At 40.7% G+C, this 16560-nt stretch overlaps 1 protein-coding gene across 2 annotated transcripts in view; it reads left to right on the forward strand.

Moving 5' to 3' along the window:
- Window positions 1–2238: 2238 nt before the first annotated feature.
- The window catches only part of adam12b (ADAM metallopeptidase domain 12b), a 79983-nt gene continuing 65661 nt past the window's right edge, over window positions 2239–16560 (forward strand). The window contains exon 1 of one of the 2 annotated variants that reach the window (XM_035172311.2): window positions 2239–2770. In XM_035172311.2, coding sequence (XP_035028202.2) covers window positions 2668–2770 — 103 coding nt within the window. In that variant the 5' untranslated portion in view covers window positions 2239–2667. The remainder of the gene's footprint in view (window positions 2771–16560) is intronic. The other variant, XM_035172312.2, reaches the window with a different exon arrangement.

Raw genomic sequence — 16560 nt, forward strand, 5'->3', positions numbered from 1 at the left:
TGTCAATCAGCCTCTCTCTCGCTCTCTCTCTCTGTGAGGCATGGTGTGTGTCACATTGCTATCTCTGCATAATGTGGACTGTGTGCTGTGAGGCCCCTCGGCCGGCTCCCTGACGGCCATGACTGACTTAGACGACCTGAGGGTTGAGGCTGATACATTTGCGTCAGAGAGGAGAAAAGTAGCTGAGCTCAGTGTCTGACTGTACTGAGTCCAAGCAGAGCCGCTGATTTTAAATGTTTAATCATTAAGTCTTTACTCTGGCACTAGTTCTATCTGAACATCTCGTCTCATGGCCAACAGTGGCTCTGCGATTGTAGTGTTCCCAATGAATTAATGAATTTGGCAATCACAGAAGATGATGGTGAGCAACAGGAGAGAAAACCCGGGGAGGGGAATTGAAAAAACAAAAAGGAACCAATTCAAGTTGCAAGAGACGGCACATAAAATAGTTTTGAGGGTGTAATATTTTAATAAAACTCTTCAGAGAGAAAATGGAAATAGTCAGGTGGGCGACACTATGACACTGTGGGATTTTAAGGAAATAACTCAATCGCAGTCAGCTCAGGTAAAGTACAGCATCTTTTTCCCCATTCTCTTGCACAGTTTGTAGCCTCAGTGGAGATGTGGAGTGAACTGACACCTGCACAGACGTCTGTGAGTCTTTTGCCTGCAGCGTACACACACTGAGAAAGATTAGAACTAAACCAGACCAGGTATCCTGGGTGGCGACAGTCGGTCCGTGCATGTGTGTGTTTTTCTGGGGACTCAGAGAGAGAAAGAGGAGACGATGACGATGAACCATGGCGCACAATTCGGATTGTTGAATATAGTTTTAAATATACAATATTGATGTTGAAATTGGGTAATGAAGAGCTTCTATTTAACATCAACATGACTCACACCAAAGTTTTGTTTAAATTTGTTTAAAAATTTAATTTTAGATCAAAGAACCTTAGTTTAATGTTGACAAGATGAAACATTTAATCTTTTTTATTTCCTTATACACATCTAATCATAGAGTCTCAACCTTTATTTTCCACCAAATTACCTCCCAAACAATACCATAGTCCAAATGAAACACATTCGGGGCCCTGGCCTTTTCAGAGCTTTGCTTTCATCTAGTGTGGATGTTTTTCTGAGGCTTCACCCTCCACAGTTCAGAAGGAGGCAGTTAGAGGAAGAGTCGATCGTCTTAATCCACTGTGGATCAACCAGATCAGTTGAGACTGAGGCAGTGAGACAACAGGGGCAGAAACAAGATGAGATACATCAAAGTACTTATTTACTGTTAGATACATTCAACAGGTTGTTATATCTACTATTGACATAATTCTAAGCCTCATTAATACGCCTCCATCCTCTGTGGTTGGAAAAGAGATGGGTTGTTATGGTTTGCCCTCAGCTTAATTAAAATGCTAAAATCAATGTCTCTTGGTCAAAAAAGGCATCATATTGCAAAAACTATTTTACCAAATATAAATGAAAGTCCCAAATTGCACCCGTATGATCCCCTTCAAAGGTCAAAACAAGGTTTTATGGCTGCAGCTTTAAGTGGAATCCCCTTCATTCTGGACAAACTCATGAGCGCCCCCTATATAACCTGGAAGTTGTGAAAGTGAGGTGAACCATGTTCTGGCCTATCTGGTGTGTGGTTCTTTCACTGAAGAAATATTGCAAAAATCAAAAACACAGAACTTCTAGTACACACGGTAATACTTTCTCGTCTTGACTACAACTGCAACTCCCTCTTCACTTGCATCACTCAGTTATCAATAGCCAGACTAGAGTTTGCTCAGAATACTGCTGCGGGGCTGTTAACCAAAACTAGGAGTCAATCACACATCACATCCCTTCGCCGGCTTCCAGTTAAATCCCAAATTGAGTTTAAAATTGTATTAATCACATACAAGGCCTTGCTCGGCCGGGCCCCCGCTTACATTACAGAACTGTTGAGCCCCTACTCTGGGGGTCGGGCGCTCCGATCATCTGATCAAGGCCTTTATCTGTTCCCCTACTCATTTTAGGGTTAGGGTTAGCCTTTTCCTATAGGTTAGCCTTTTTATGAATTACTTTGTGTTTTTTACCTGTTATGTTTTTTAAAACGTGCAACCAGATTTTTAAACATCTTAAAAGCTTCCTGTCTTGTATTTAAAGTTGTACACTTGTTTATTTATTACTGATTCATTTAAAAGACAACAGATGTACATGAACAGGTCCGGCTCTAGGACCCAGCGCGGTGTGGAGCGCACATGGCACAGTGTGTCTGCTCTGGTACGAGTCCTAGTCCTCTTCCTCTCCTCCTCCTCCTCCTCCTCTTCCTCCCTGTCTGCTCCACCGCTCCCTCACGCTCACACCATCACATGAGCGACACCTCCACACACCGACACCCGTCTGACACATGCGTTTGTGCGCGGCTCCCCTGCGGCCGGCCCCGGTCACGCGTCCCCCGGCGCGGTGGTGGAAAACTTTCTGACATCTTCGTCCTCGGAGTGACAGCGCGTCGCATCCCGCTGGAGTCCCGCGGAGGAGCCTGGTTCTCGGGGGTTTTGTTGAGTCCCCCCCCTGTCTGTGTGTCTACCACCGTGAAGTTGTCCGGTCTCCATCCCGTGAGAAGAGTCCGGTCCCGGGGCTTTACGCATCGCGGTCTCACCCCAACCGAGCTCCATCATGAGAGGCTGGAGGCGGCGGAGGAACTTTGCCTTTGTGGTCCTCGCCCTCCGCCTCTGGTGCCTGTCCACGGCCACGGGGACTGCTGACCACTCACAGGAAGGTGAGTGAAGCCCGACACAACTGTTTACACATCTACTGTCACGGACTCATTGCATGTGATGCTGCAGACGTGGAGCCAGCGGTTGGGTCAAGTGAACCTGGTGTTTTAAAGGGTTAGAGATGAGTTTGTGTTTTATTGTTCAACAACCTGAGCTGCCCTTAGTTTTGGTTCAGTTGCTGGAAGACGAGGCCAGAAAGTAAAGATCAGTCGATAATCGATAAATATCACGATACTTGTCACATTAATATTTCTTGTCGATCAATCATCAATGCATGAGCAACATGTTAATATATTTGAACATTTCTTGTATTGCTGTTGATGAAAATATTATTGCGATGCATTATTGACATGGTTTTATCGCTGAGCCCTAATAGGGTTACCTCGTATTTAGAAATATTTGAGTTTAAACACTAATCTCACTCATTTTCATAGATTTACTTGATGCAAAAGATTACTCACCATTTTTGACATTGCTCTCAGAGGCGGATCTAGAGAAACGTTCATGGACTTTAGAGGGTCATCTATGCTCAAGGTTAGTTACTTATACGGAAACCAACAGAGCCTTCTAAGTCTGTACTCGGATTTTGTTTTATTCGTATTTTGTGCACCTTCTCTGAAAGCTTATGGCTATTTACGAAATAGACAAAATGGAGTAGTACCACTGGAAACCATTAGGGGGCAGTGTAGCCAATAGTTCAAGTGAGACGATTGTTTCAACAATGGCATAACTTTCTGAGGAGAGACTTTGCGAGTTGGTAGGAAACTACAGGCATTTAAAGTTTCCGTCTGGCACAGGGACAAAGCCACTTCTGCCTTCTTGTTAAGCGCTACATCATCGCGAGCTCCAACTGTTGTTTCAAATCTTGTGTAACAACCATGCTAACATAAAAAAACAAATGTAAACGTAAAAGTATGTGGGCAGTGACGATTACATTGTTTGAAACTGACATTTCTCTCTTCGTATGTAAATGCAGCATAAATGAGCCATAAGGGGCTAAAATATATGTATATGCTGATTGAATCACTGATAATCACAGATAGGTTATCAATGTTTGCGTGGAAAAATACATAAACATTAATTTATCGTAAATATTGGTCATAGATTTTTGCCATACATCATACGTATATATACTTTATATATAATATAATTATTTGCATTGGATCCCACATATCTACACGGTGTCCACTAATCAATCAAGGTGTCCAGTGTTTGTCCATTTATGTGGATCAAACAACCAAAGTCCTTTTTTCTAAGCTTCCATTTGAAAATATGACGAAAGTACAAACTGTCAGGTTCTGAGCAGTGAATGTGACTTTTTGTTCGGGGCCTGCAACGGCTGCTTTTAGTGCTTTTTAAACTGGGTGCTTTTGTATGGAGCGCGAACATGATTGAGCTGAAATTTGGATGTTTGTCTGCAGAACGAGCAGTTTCAGAGATGTCGGTAGCTGCAGGCAATTTGAGTTTAGCCAGGTTCAGTTTGGCCCTCACACAATCAAATATGAGTCACTACTAAACAGCAATATTTACTAGAACATCCCAGCGGCTATTCATCTGCGGCTGTACTGTATTTCTACTCGGGGAGGCTGGGAACCCGACCCACAGATTTAACCCGAACAAAAGCCATCAGCCGTCATTGTTTGTGGTTAGAAATGGGAGAGGCTGCAGAGTAAGCTGCCAGGGCCGGAGGGAGCTGCCGTCTGCTGCAGGGGCTGTGGTGGCTGCTGGGGGAAATCGGACTGTTAGCAACCCTGTGTCCTCTCACAGCACCGGGCATCACACTGTGACAAGGCTCGTCATTTGTTTCCTATTATATGGGGACAAAAATCTGTTTTTGACTCTCAGTCTATCTTACTTACCACTAAGGTGGAGAGATGTTCATTGACCAAGAAGTATATTACGTGAGTCTTTCACCATGTGGTCAGGCAACTGCTGTTAAATGAACTTTACGTCACAGGAACAGCTCCGGCTGGTAGGACCTATAGGAACCTGTGGGAGTATTATCTCTTTCTGCATTCACTAGCAATCAGATATCCACACTTGTAAAATTCTGACCTTTTCCATTTATATTTTTTAATTAGTTTGTCCAAAACTGGGATGGCAAGGGAAATGTTTTTTCACCCCAAGCCAACCCAAAAGATCTGCCTGTGATTTCTCTTCTGTCTGACACACTGTCATCCTGTGCATTTCACACTTGTGGCAGACAGAGGGGAAGAAGAGTTTGCTTTTTTTTTTGTACATCCATCTCCCCGCTCTAACAGAACAATAAAAGGAAGTCAGGCTGCTGTTGGGATGGACAGATACGTTTAACATGGAGGAGGATACAGCTTTATCTTTAGATTGTTAACATAAACCGGATGCTATTTTTGTTCAGTTACTAAATTTAATCTGCAGCATAAGCCACTGATAACAGGGTATTGTGTGTTAGAGACACAACATGTGCCAGGATACAAATGTTAGTATTTATTTGTGTAATTGGGTTTGTGTGTCTGTATATGGCCTAGCAAGAGAAAGAGGCAATGATGAAGATAGAAAAGAAAAATCCGTCTTTACAGATCCACCAAAATTGGCAAGTTGAGATCCAGCAAGCTCTAAGTATCAAATAAATTAAAAAGCATCTTTTAAACATCGCCACAGTCAGAGGGCACCAGGAGTGCACCACACGAGAAGATGAAAAATGTCACGTTAAGTTAAAAAAAGATGTTTAACCGTCACATCATGACTGAAAATAAATGTCATCTTTTTCTTAAAAGGTGCACTTACCGTTTATTGTTTCAGATTTGGTTCTAACAAACATGTAGACCTGAGGGTGCATCGTAAATAGTTTTACACAAATTATAGCAAAGCTTCCTTGAAACACTCCATGACAGGTAGAAAGATGCAGTTCGGGAGATGTTTACCGCGCACATCATCTCAGTGCGGGGTCATTAAAGCTCTCACTCAGAGGCTTCGCTGATATATGAACGCAGGGAGTATAAATAGTTTTATGGGGTAGTGTGAATATTGAAATAGGGCAGTATGTACCAGCTCTTTGATGTCAGCAGGATATTGACTTCAGCCTCTCTCTGAAATGTTTGTCATAGCCTCCATCCACCTTGGTGGAGAACGCACTACAGCATCTCCCAGAGTTCTCCTAAAATGTTGTTTGGATCTGTTTATGTATAAATAGATATAGAAATAAAAGGAAAACTTCTTTTACTTCCCAAATTCTGTTGTTATTTTTTAATGAGATAACGGGAGCTGTAGATAAAAAAAAAAAGTTAGAGGCATATTGACTTTTTTTGTCGTCAAGCTTTTAATTTATACCTAGCATGATGGGTTTGTATAACATGTCATTCAGAGACAAGCGTAATGAGGCCAAGCAGTACGGCCAAAAATAAAATACAGTATATGCACATACAGTACCTTTAATTGATTACATTACCAGGGATCCTAACTTGAATCTGTCCTCACCAGAAACATCCGTAAGCATCACATGTTTACATTTAAGTGATAGATTCCTGTGGCGGCTGTAGGAATTATGACTCTGGTTCAAGGGTGGCACTGTACAAAGTATTCTTTCTTAGAAAAGTCTGGATGATGAGTCGGTTAACAAAATGGTCTATTTTTGGAGATGTCTGTTTGTTTTACCATTTAGTAGTGACGATCGTTCACCATTTTTAACCAATGAGTTGTTTTAAACCCAAATCATGATCTTTTCCGTTATCCTAATCAAGCTGTTTTTGTGTCAGAACCTAACCAAACCCTAACCACATCCTAACAAGAAAAGAAAACAGTGATTCGTTACAGTTTTGCATGGAACTGTGAAAAGGATTCATCCTGCAGACAGGGGCATCAGATCAGAAAACATGCCCTGAAATATTAAAGGGATTGATGCCTAATTTTAAAGTAATAAATAAATAGGTTGAAATATAGCAGAAAGATGGATTAACAGATAGAACAGAATATCATGTAACAGGCAGCCCAGGGTATATGCTGGGTGCAAAGCCAAGTATAGCTTGGATGAATAGTGGCCTAAATCCGGCACAACTGGTCGCCTGACTTTAGCCAGATTTGTGGGGAAAGCAGTGCCAGAATCAGCCGTACTTGGGCCAGTGCCTTGATCTGATGCCTGCCCAAAGTTAGCATGAGTGCTGCTAACTGAAACACATTCTCAGCGCAAATATGCCCAAGTTTGCACACTCAGAAACTCCAAATCTGGCAGCCATCTATGGACAAGAGCCAACTGACATTCAGTCCTCTGATGCCACCAGACTTTTGAGTGGCCCAGCACTCAGTTGCAATTGGGTACCTGGATAAAATTCAAAAATTGTGTTGTGTTAGCAGTTAGTAAGTGATGTGTCAGATTAAAGGAACTTCGTCTGGAAGGATTTTAAAAGTATCACAATGAGTATATCCTGGTCCTGAAGCCAGTAATTCTGCACTACTCATTATATCCTCAAGAATACAGTTTGGTCTGTTTCAGAGGAAAATGAAATTGTTCTCATCGACTATACAACATCGTGACATCCATCTGTGCCTTATGATCATTTACTCCTTATCATATTGCCTAAACCTTGTTAAAAGGTTGAGCATTTTGAGTGATTCTTGAAAAAGTAACACAATTCCTGTTCTATGTAAAAATGTTAGTGCACTATCAATTTGTAAAAATAGAATTGATCAAGTTAAAGAACAGTAATTTGTAGTTAGATTGGCCATCTGCTTATTAGGTTTCCAAAAATGTAATTTATGACTTGTGGTGATCGTACATTATCTTGATGATCATCGTTGGTCAGAGCGATTGCCGAAAGCTCAATGTCAAGATGATTTATTCCTCGTTTTCTTTTATAATGTATTAATTTAATTTGCCCCAATATAGTTTCACGACTTTATACCCATCTTCTTCCTTTTCATTTTTGTGGCTGTGAATAAAACTTCAGGCCTTAATTCCAAATTAATGGACAGTCAACAAGAGATGGTGAGAGATCACCGCAAGCCATAAACAGCTGTTTCCACACGACTCCCCAGAGAGAGTTAGACCCCCATCCAGACGAGCATGTTAGCTTTATATCAGATATAATTGCATCTCACATGACCATTAATGTACACTGGGCAAACATGTGTAAACAGGAAGTAGACTGACTGCAGTTAGTTGCTTAGTTGCAGAAAATGCTGTGAAGGAGAAACAAACAAGGAATTGCACAAAGAAAGAGCAAAAATGTATTTTGCTGGATCGACAATGGGATGGAACTGTTACTGAAGGCTTTTCACTCACCAACGGTAGTAGAGTCATCATTGATAAGACCAAATCAGGATGCGAGTGCCGGTGACTGCTTCTCTGCCCATGCAGACTAAAATGCAAACAATAAAAACATGGCCTGCAGTATTTCCAAAGTTCTCAGTTTTAGGAGCTTAAAAACTGGCATAAATGTAGCAGAGATGATGCATTTCAGTTTAAAATGCATCAGTGCGATTGTAGCCTTTGTCTCTCTTCTGCATATCAAATGTTTTTCTGGGGATCTGATCTTTTTTTTTTCCAGGGCAGAGGAAACTCAATAAATAATTACAGACAGAGGCAAATGACCTGGATTCGATTTGAGGATATCATCTGGTCAGACCGCAGTATCAGACAGAATTAATTAGAAAGATTAGAATGTCTGTGTTGTCTAAACAAACTGGCGGAGAGGAGAATAAAACCTGCCCCGAGTGCCCTTAAACACAAAGAAATTCACACACGTACACTTGTGCGGGTCTCCGAGGAGCATCACCCACCTCTCAGCATAGTTTTCTAGGATGTAAGTCATACTCTTCTTCCAGTCTGTTGTATCGCTGAGTAAAACAACTCCTCTCTAAAAAAAAAAAAGCCATTTAGAAAAAGAACCTCACTCTGGTGTGTCTTTCAAACCCCCCGGGGTGACTGTCGCTTTGACATTTTGAGGACAGACTTGCATTGATTTGTTGGCAACAAGGGAACAACAGACACAGTTAGAAACGTCTCACCCTGTTAAGCACCACTGGTCATTATAGCATCAGTGTGATTTAGCCTCCTCTTGCTCACAACGTGCCGCTCTGCCCGAGGATGTCAGGATTGCGGATATAATAGATAAGCCGATGTTCTGAGATGGCACTAGAGGTCCATGCTGCTGTGTGATAATCTGAGAAACTATCACATGGAATAATGCTGTAATTCCAGATAATCATGAGTGAGACAAGGAAAGACAGTATAGCTGCTTTCAGACATGTGCTGAAGCCCTGGCATGTTCCTGAAGTTCACGTTTCAAACACACAACAAAACTGAAAAACTGAAAAATCAAGAAGAAAACAATATCTCTGGTTGTATAAGAGGAGCTATACATGTAAAAGACACCAGTGAAGATGTCAACCAGGAAAGACGATGAGATTTTTTGTCGACAAAGGCCGATGCCGGGTTCAATCCTGTAAACAAAAATACATGATTTCCACAGTGCAATTCATCCATCATGTGCTGCCTCCTTCAGGCTCTAGCCAGACGCCACCCCTCGCCTAAATGCTCTGGACATTGTCCTGTTGTGAACAAGTGTGACCCAGATAATGTCCTGCTGCGTTCTTTAAATGTGAAAGGCAAACTCCGGAAAATGTCAGAAAATGGGTTATGTGAGAGATGTATTGTAAAACTGTGAGAAAAGAAATCTGGGTGTTTGACCACTCGCAGTCAGACAGTGGTCAGTCTTTGGTGCAATAGATGCAGGTGGTTGCTTTTCTCCCCCCAATCTGCATCATCCTTCACGGAACAAAGAGAAACAGAGACAGGTGCGAAGGCAGTCACCCACCGCTCATCCATTTACCACCAGTGATTGAATGTGTCATACTTCCTGTGAAGCGCAGATATTTTTGTGGGACAGACAATTTTCTCTGAGATGAAGGAAAAAATATTGCCCAAGAAAGGAATAATGAATAGATGTAGAGTAGGAAAGGAACAGGGCGTCTCTGCTGTCACATCTTATCTGCGAACAGCAAGCTGTTGATATTTATGCTACGGTGCAGGATGCAGGCAGATATTTGATTTGCGAGGGGTCCACACACGCAGTTTTCACATTTAAAATGAATGAGAGGCTTCAGGTGTTGCAGAATAAACTGGGCATATTTTGGCTTCCAGAGGAGAGACAGGAATTCTGGAGAAAGGTGATTGCTCGTTGTTTTTGGACAGAGCCCCATTCTTTAAGAAATGTTAGGATTCACTTAGATTAGAGTCAGGAGAGAACAAGAAAGTGGAGTGATGAAACAACATGATTTTGGGTTTGACACACACAGCTGCACAGCAGGCTGAAGCACCGGGTCGTCCTACATCAATGATTTCACAACAGAAAGGTCATCACACCTCTGTGTCAGAGTATTTACTGCGAGACATTGTTGACTGCAGTCCAGCCATGCTCTTAATCCGTCAGCCTTTATGGTTTATGGGAGCTTTTCATTGAGGGAATAGAAGCTGTTTTCAGAGAATATTATATCAAGTGAGCACCTTTTGTGAAGAAAGACCTGTGAGGCAGAGGTTGCTTGTGCTGTGCCTGCAGCAATTTGGGACCTCTTGATCTTTAAATGTGTGTGTGTGGGTGTGTGTAAAGCTGCTTTCAGAAATGCACTGGACTCTGCAGTTCCTTTGTATTTTCTCTTGAGGAGGTGCATGTGTGAAAGCAAATGTCCAAGTGAGAAGCTCCGCAGTTTGTGCCAACTTTCTCAGCCTGGCCTCCAAGTATAAAGCCCGTCGAATTCAGGAGAATTCGATGTGTGATCACAGCAGGGGGTCCTCGCTGGATTCATGTTCTGGAGAGCGAGTGGGGGGTTAAATCATCCATCCATCGCTAGGGTAGCCAGTGCCAGTTGACACTGGGTGAGAGGCAGGTTACACCCTGGACAGGTCGCCATGACAGGAAAAGTCAGTGAATCTTCGAATATTTTACAGTGTATCCTGAAGGGGACATTAATTTCAGGACAACATTTCATGGTAATCCATCCAACATTATTTAAAACATTTCACTCAAAATCACAAGCAGAGGAGCAGGAGTCATTCATATTTATCCTTTGAGGACCATGAATGTCTCTACAAAACTTTCTGGTAACCCAACCAGTACTTGTTGGGTCAGGACTGACTGACATTGCCATCCACAGTACTATGCTATTAGCTTGGTTATAAATCCATATTCGTTGAACCCTGTGTCCCTCACTAACGGCGGTTAGGTGACCAAGCATGTGTGATAAGTTCCTGTAAATCCCCAAATCCCCACAGCTCTGAAACATAATGCCCAAATCTGCGCCGGACAAGATGGGAATTGGCTTTTCCACTGTTGCTCCCACAGGATAGAAATGGGACTCAAGCAAATCTCACCACCCCACCCCGAGAAGACTCCTATTACCATTCTTCCACTGTGAGCCGTTGACCTTAGAGCTTACTCTTTAAGGCCAATAACGGGCTGCTCTGTCAGGAATGGATTTGGGGGTTCCCACATCCAGGATTAACACCTTCTCAATTTAAGCTCTAATTAGTCCTGTGTGTCATCACAGGGGAAAGTCAGCGGTGAGGGAGTTGATAGAGGAGGGATTGTTGAAATGAGGCAATGAGGGCACTTAAATTCTGAACTCCTGCGAAAGACTCTGGGACTCTTAGTTTCTCAGTGTGCTCCTCAGCCCCATTTTCTCTCTGTTTCTCACTCTGGCCTCACCCACTGTGAATAGTAAGCTGTCTCTAGATTTGGACAACTTTATACCAGAGTGCAGGGCTGGAAAAATACTCAATCATTGTTTAACTTGAGCAGAGTAAAGATGCTGAATGTAGATGTTCGTTGTTGAAATGTTGCTGTATACTTTGAGTGATGTAACCCTAATGGTATCATAGTAAAATGGTTTGTAAAATTTACAAGAGTGTAACTAATTTTGTCCTCATGGGAGTGTGTTGTTCTGTTTGTTGGTCAACAACTTTAATATTTGGAATATTTGTAAAAAAAACATTATACGGGTCACTGGAGGATGAATTCTGACCTTTTTTCTAACCTCCACCAAGGGGTTTACACTTGTTTGTTTTTTTGTTGGCTGGTTGGTTTGTCATCAGGATTATGCAAAAATTACACAACAAATTTCCATGAAACTTTCTTAAAAATGGCAAGTTAGGGATTTGTTTTTGACATTTTCACAGTGAATACTTAATAGTTCTTTTTTTTTTCTGTGCATTAAAACTCTACAATTACTACTCAAATCTTGCTACTTGAGACCAACACTGTTACACATCTTGCGGTGATAGTTTTTATTGAAAAGAATAAGGCAAAAAACTGAAAGCCGAAAAAAGGCTATTCATTGAGTCAAGGAGAAGAAGAATTTCATAGAATCCCTTCTGATTCTGTCTTAATCAGTCTCCATAAAATGTAATATCATTAGTGAAGAGGCCTTTCAAACTTTGCCTTTGAACATTGAAGTGCCTGAAAATTACAGCTCTGGCCAGTGTCTTGTCAGTGAACATACTGTAATTTCCATCTCATTGCCACAGAACACGAACACGAACAACATGAGACCATGTTGCCATGCGAGCCAGTTCATTATGCCGCTCAAGATGAAACGCTGGAATGAAATATACATTTACTCTCTGCAGAGAAAAGACACTTGTACATGTTTCACGGGATGATTTATTATTTGAAATATTTTATCAGCTGAAGGAGTCTCTTCTTTAAAGTTGCTTTTAATATCTTCACTTTTGCAAGAACATCGTATTCAAGATGAACTACACTATGTCAGCAGCAGAATGAATGAATCAAAGGATTCATCAGGAGACTTTGAACGTGAGTAATTGTAAACTAGTGTGTTTGATGTGCTGGAGGAACGCGCTTGTTATGAAAGGGAACCCCAGGCTCAGACCCAGTCTAACTGTTACACTGTATACACTCATAAAGATAATTGTGATGTCTTTCTCTTTGTCTGGGTGACTCACACTTCTTGCTAATGAAATAAAATTCAACACAGCCGGTGGCGGTCGTGCTGCTGATTTGATGTTGCAGGAGAAGTTCGATGCCATTCTGACTTCCAGGAACGGCTCTGTTGAGATGAGCTGTACTGGAATTCAGAGCGGCCTCATTCACCATTCTCTATGTTACAGGCTCTTTGTTGCTAAGGGAACAATGTAGGTGAAGCACGACTGAATGAATGAGTGCATGTTTTAGATCATTAAAAACCCATACAATACTGTATTTAAAAATCACAGACATTAAAAACAAAATCATGTCTTATAGTCATTAACACAGGATAAAGAACTGAACAATAAGAAGAGAGCAAGCCAAGACAATACCAGCAGCATTTAAGTGGCTAATGAATAGCAGGTCGTGGGGTAGTGGTGTCAACATTCAGTCTTTTCTTGGTCCCAGTGGAACTTTTCTTTAAGGGCACTTAAAATATTCTCTGTGTCACACTCAATTTCCAATTTGTGGGCAGATTATTCCACTGTTCTGCTGTACTGTAGAGAAATACAGAGCCCAATAGGCTAGTGAATTAAAAAAGGGCATGAAATAGCTCGAGCTATAAGTGGCTATTATTGTCTCCTAGCAGTGAGGAAACTATTCCATATCTTTAACTAGAATACTCAGTAGAACTTCACCAAGGCCAAACTAAAATTTCACACATTGATAGATGTCAGTTATCTGAATATAATTATGTTTCTTCCATCGGTGAAAATAATTTTAAAAAACACACACAAAAAAAAAACATCCTATCTTGAAATGTCAAAGAAAGTGATGAAAAAACATCCTGGTTTTGCTTCCTGATCTGGATCTGCACCAACATTTTATGGATTCTTCCCACCAAGTTTGGTGGAAATGCGTCCAGTAGATTTTGCGTGATCTTGCTTACAGATAAAGACAAAGGGACAGAGCTGAAAACATCACCTCCTCAGCGGAGGCAACCAAGTTCTAATGGAGCGACCTCTTAGTGTATGTTGTTATTTTTTCCACTCTCTTTTTCAAATGTGCAGGATCAGGGTGTGTTTCTGAATGGATCATCCACTGCTCTATGTGGGTCCCTGGGGTTTTCATACAGAATCAGTAATTGGATGTGTACAGAAAACTCTAATAAGGTGTTTGCTGAGCTCCTTTTTTCCACTTGGACCTAAAAGATGAAAACCTTTAAGCATCTTTAATCCTCTGATTTCTTAGGTGAGAGCATTTGGAACCTGGGGCATCTGAACTATGAAAACACCAAAGTCACTAAGATCTTCACTGGATCAAAGCACTCCTTTTGTACTTCGTTTCTTCAAATTCTTCTCTTTCTCAGATGGTTGTCTCATGTGCAACCCCCAGGGACTATGTGTCAGGTGTAGAAAACCCTGCTCTTTTCATCACGACTAGGTTCACCTATGTCTGAAATGTACTAAATGGAATATTAAATATTGTTGTTGGTATACCAAGTACCAAAGACCCTTTTCTAAGATAATAATGGCTTTCAATTTCATTTCGAAAGCTCAAATCAGCCAAACATTAGCTTTTGTTCTTACACATACAAAAGGACGAATATGACAGCACAGAATTTACTTGACACTTTATATTTTACAGACAGACATTGACAGTGGTTTAAACCTTCTATTCCAAGTCGAAGGAAGTTTATATTACAAAATGTTGAACTATTCCTTAAGGACTTTTGTAATTTTAAAAGCCTTGCCATAAATATATGAACATCTTAGAATGTTAAACAATCAATAACCCGAAAATAAACAAAGACTTTTGAAAAACTTTGTATTTGTAATGTTAAATTTTTGTTCGTTTAAATGTGTAATAGGTGAATCAAAACCTCTCTTGAATCGTTTCTCAACAGAAATTTCAGTAAAGATTTTACACAAGTAGAAAACAATGCAGAAGTTTCGCCTATCTTGTATATCTTGTGTCTTTGATAAGTTCAGTAAATCTAACAAGCATATACATGAAAGAGCAAACCTGTCCACAATGATAACAACACCTATTTCTCATCTATGCAGTGGTGTCATACACCTAGAGCTTGGATCAATACCTTGTCTTTTTGTGATCAATATGTACGATCAGTATAATAGGCACTCCCACAAATGGTTCTGGGTTATATCCAGATTGCAAATCAAATCCGGCTGCAACAGTTGGACTCCCCTCCGCTGTGTGATGCTTGTCAGCATTTTTTAAAAGACATTCGTCCTTCATCTTGGATTTCTTAGCTTTTTCAGTAAATCACTTTTGGCAGAGATTCATCTTTTGAGGGCGTCCGCAGATACATCTTAGGGATTTGATTAGAGCCGGGGGGTATATACGTATGCAGCAGCAGAGCAGGTATTGAACATTAATCTCCACCATTACCGAATCCATAATCAGGATTTTATCGTCTGATCCGCTGTTAATAAAGGTCTGTTCTCCGTGATGAGAAACTGAAAAGTCACGTCTCCAGGGCCCCGTTGGGTTTCCCTGTATTTACATTTGACCTCAGTTGAAAGCTGTTGAGACCAGACCTGTGTGGTTAAGAGCGAGTCTGGTCTTAGAGGTCATCTGGCTGCTTGCAGCATGAAACATCTGACTTTGACAATGTTTAATACAGGTATTGGACAGTGTTAGGCTTTAATATTCAGAAAGCATCAACACCATAAAACATCTTCAACTATTTCACCTGTTGTCTCCTTCCTTTGGCTGCTTTTCAGAAATTGATTCTGCTCCCATCTTGATAATAGAATACTCTTTTAGTCTGTTTATTTATATATTTTTTGTGTGTCAAAAACTCTGCTGCTCCTGCTTCTCAAATGTGAATATTTTCAGTTTTTGTTTTACTCCTCGATGAGTGAAAAGTCAATACAATTACAAAAATTTGCATTTTAAAGGCATCATCTTGGTCTTCAGGAAACTGCTTCTTTCTTTTTATTTAATAGGCCAATGATTCGTCACCTAATTGAGAAAATCATCATCGACTTCAGTTAATAGCATTTTACTTAGCTAATTTGAAAGTGAAACTAATATTGACAAAGTAATCTGAACATTTGATCTATTTAGCAGCTTTTCTGGAGCTTTCGATCAAATCCTCTAAAATTCACAAGCAGATGGAGTTTTCCCAGTTGTCATGGAACAATAGAGTTAAATATTTTGTGAGCACTTTCTGGACTTTTTCATATTGGTCTAAAAGTTGAGTTTTAAAGTTCATTCTTGAAACAGACTTTAACAAGAAATGTGATTTAGTAGCATTTTGTGATTAGATAATTGTTTTATTTCTAATGTCAAGAGGCAACTTTTATACTAAATTGAAGATAATGTTTTTATTCTTCTCCAAAGAAAATCTTTGACAACTGAAATTGTGCCTACTCTTCAACCATTCGAATGGTGGTGGGGAAAAACACTGATGACTTCCCTGATATGGGGTCAATTAGTTTGGAGCCGACTTCGAGTAAAGGTTCAGTAAACACTGAATAAGTTAGACGCAGCTGTCCCCATTAACATATCGACATCAACAATCCTTTTTCTTTTCCATGAACTATACATTATGTTGTACATCGTTTATATGCAAATGTTATTTGATTCTATTCATATTGCAGGAGGTTTCATTACCGTCAGGTTAACTGTCTTGTTGCCTATGGATTAGCACGTCCTTCATCCGCCTGCTTTAACCTTGCTTACATCCTTTACTCTGGTGCATCTTAAGAGAGGGACTCAGTGGTTGCGTTGCTGTTTGAACAGACACAGTATTATGTGTGAATGCAAAGCAGCATATTCTGTTTCTACTACAGGCTAAGAGAAATGCAAATGACGCTGCACAAATGCATCTTACAACATGCACACAGTTCCCTCGCTTTAATCACAACATG

Source organism: Hippoglossus stenolepis, chromosome 12 (genome assembly GCF_022539355.2).
Source record: "Hippoglossus stenolepis isolate QCI-W04-F060 chromosome 12, HSTE1.2, whole genome shotgun sequence".
In the NCBI taxonomy this organism is placed as follows: domain Eukaryota; kingdom Metazoa; phylum Chordata; class Actinopteri; order Pleuronectiformes; family Pleuronectidae; genus Hippoglossus; species Hippoglossus stenolepis.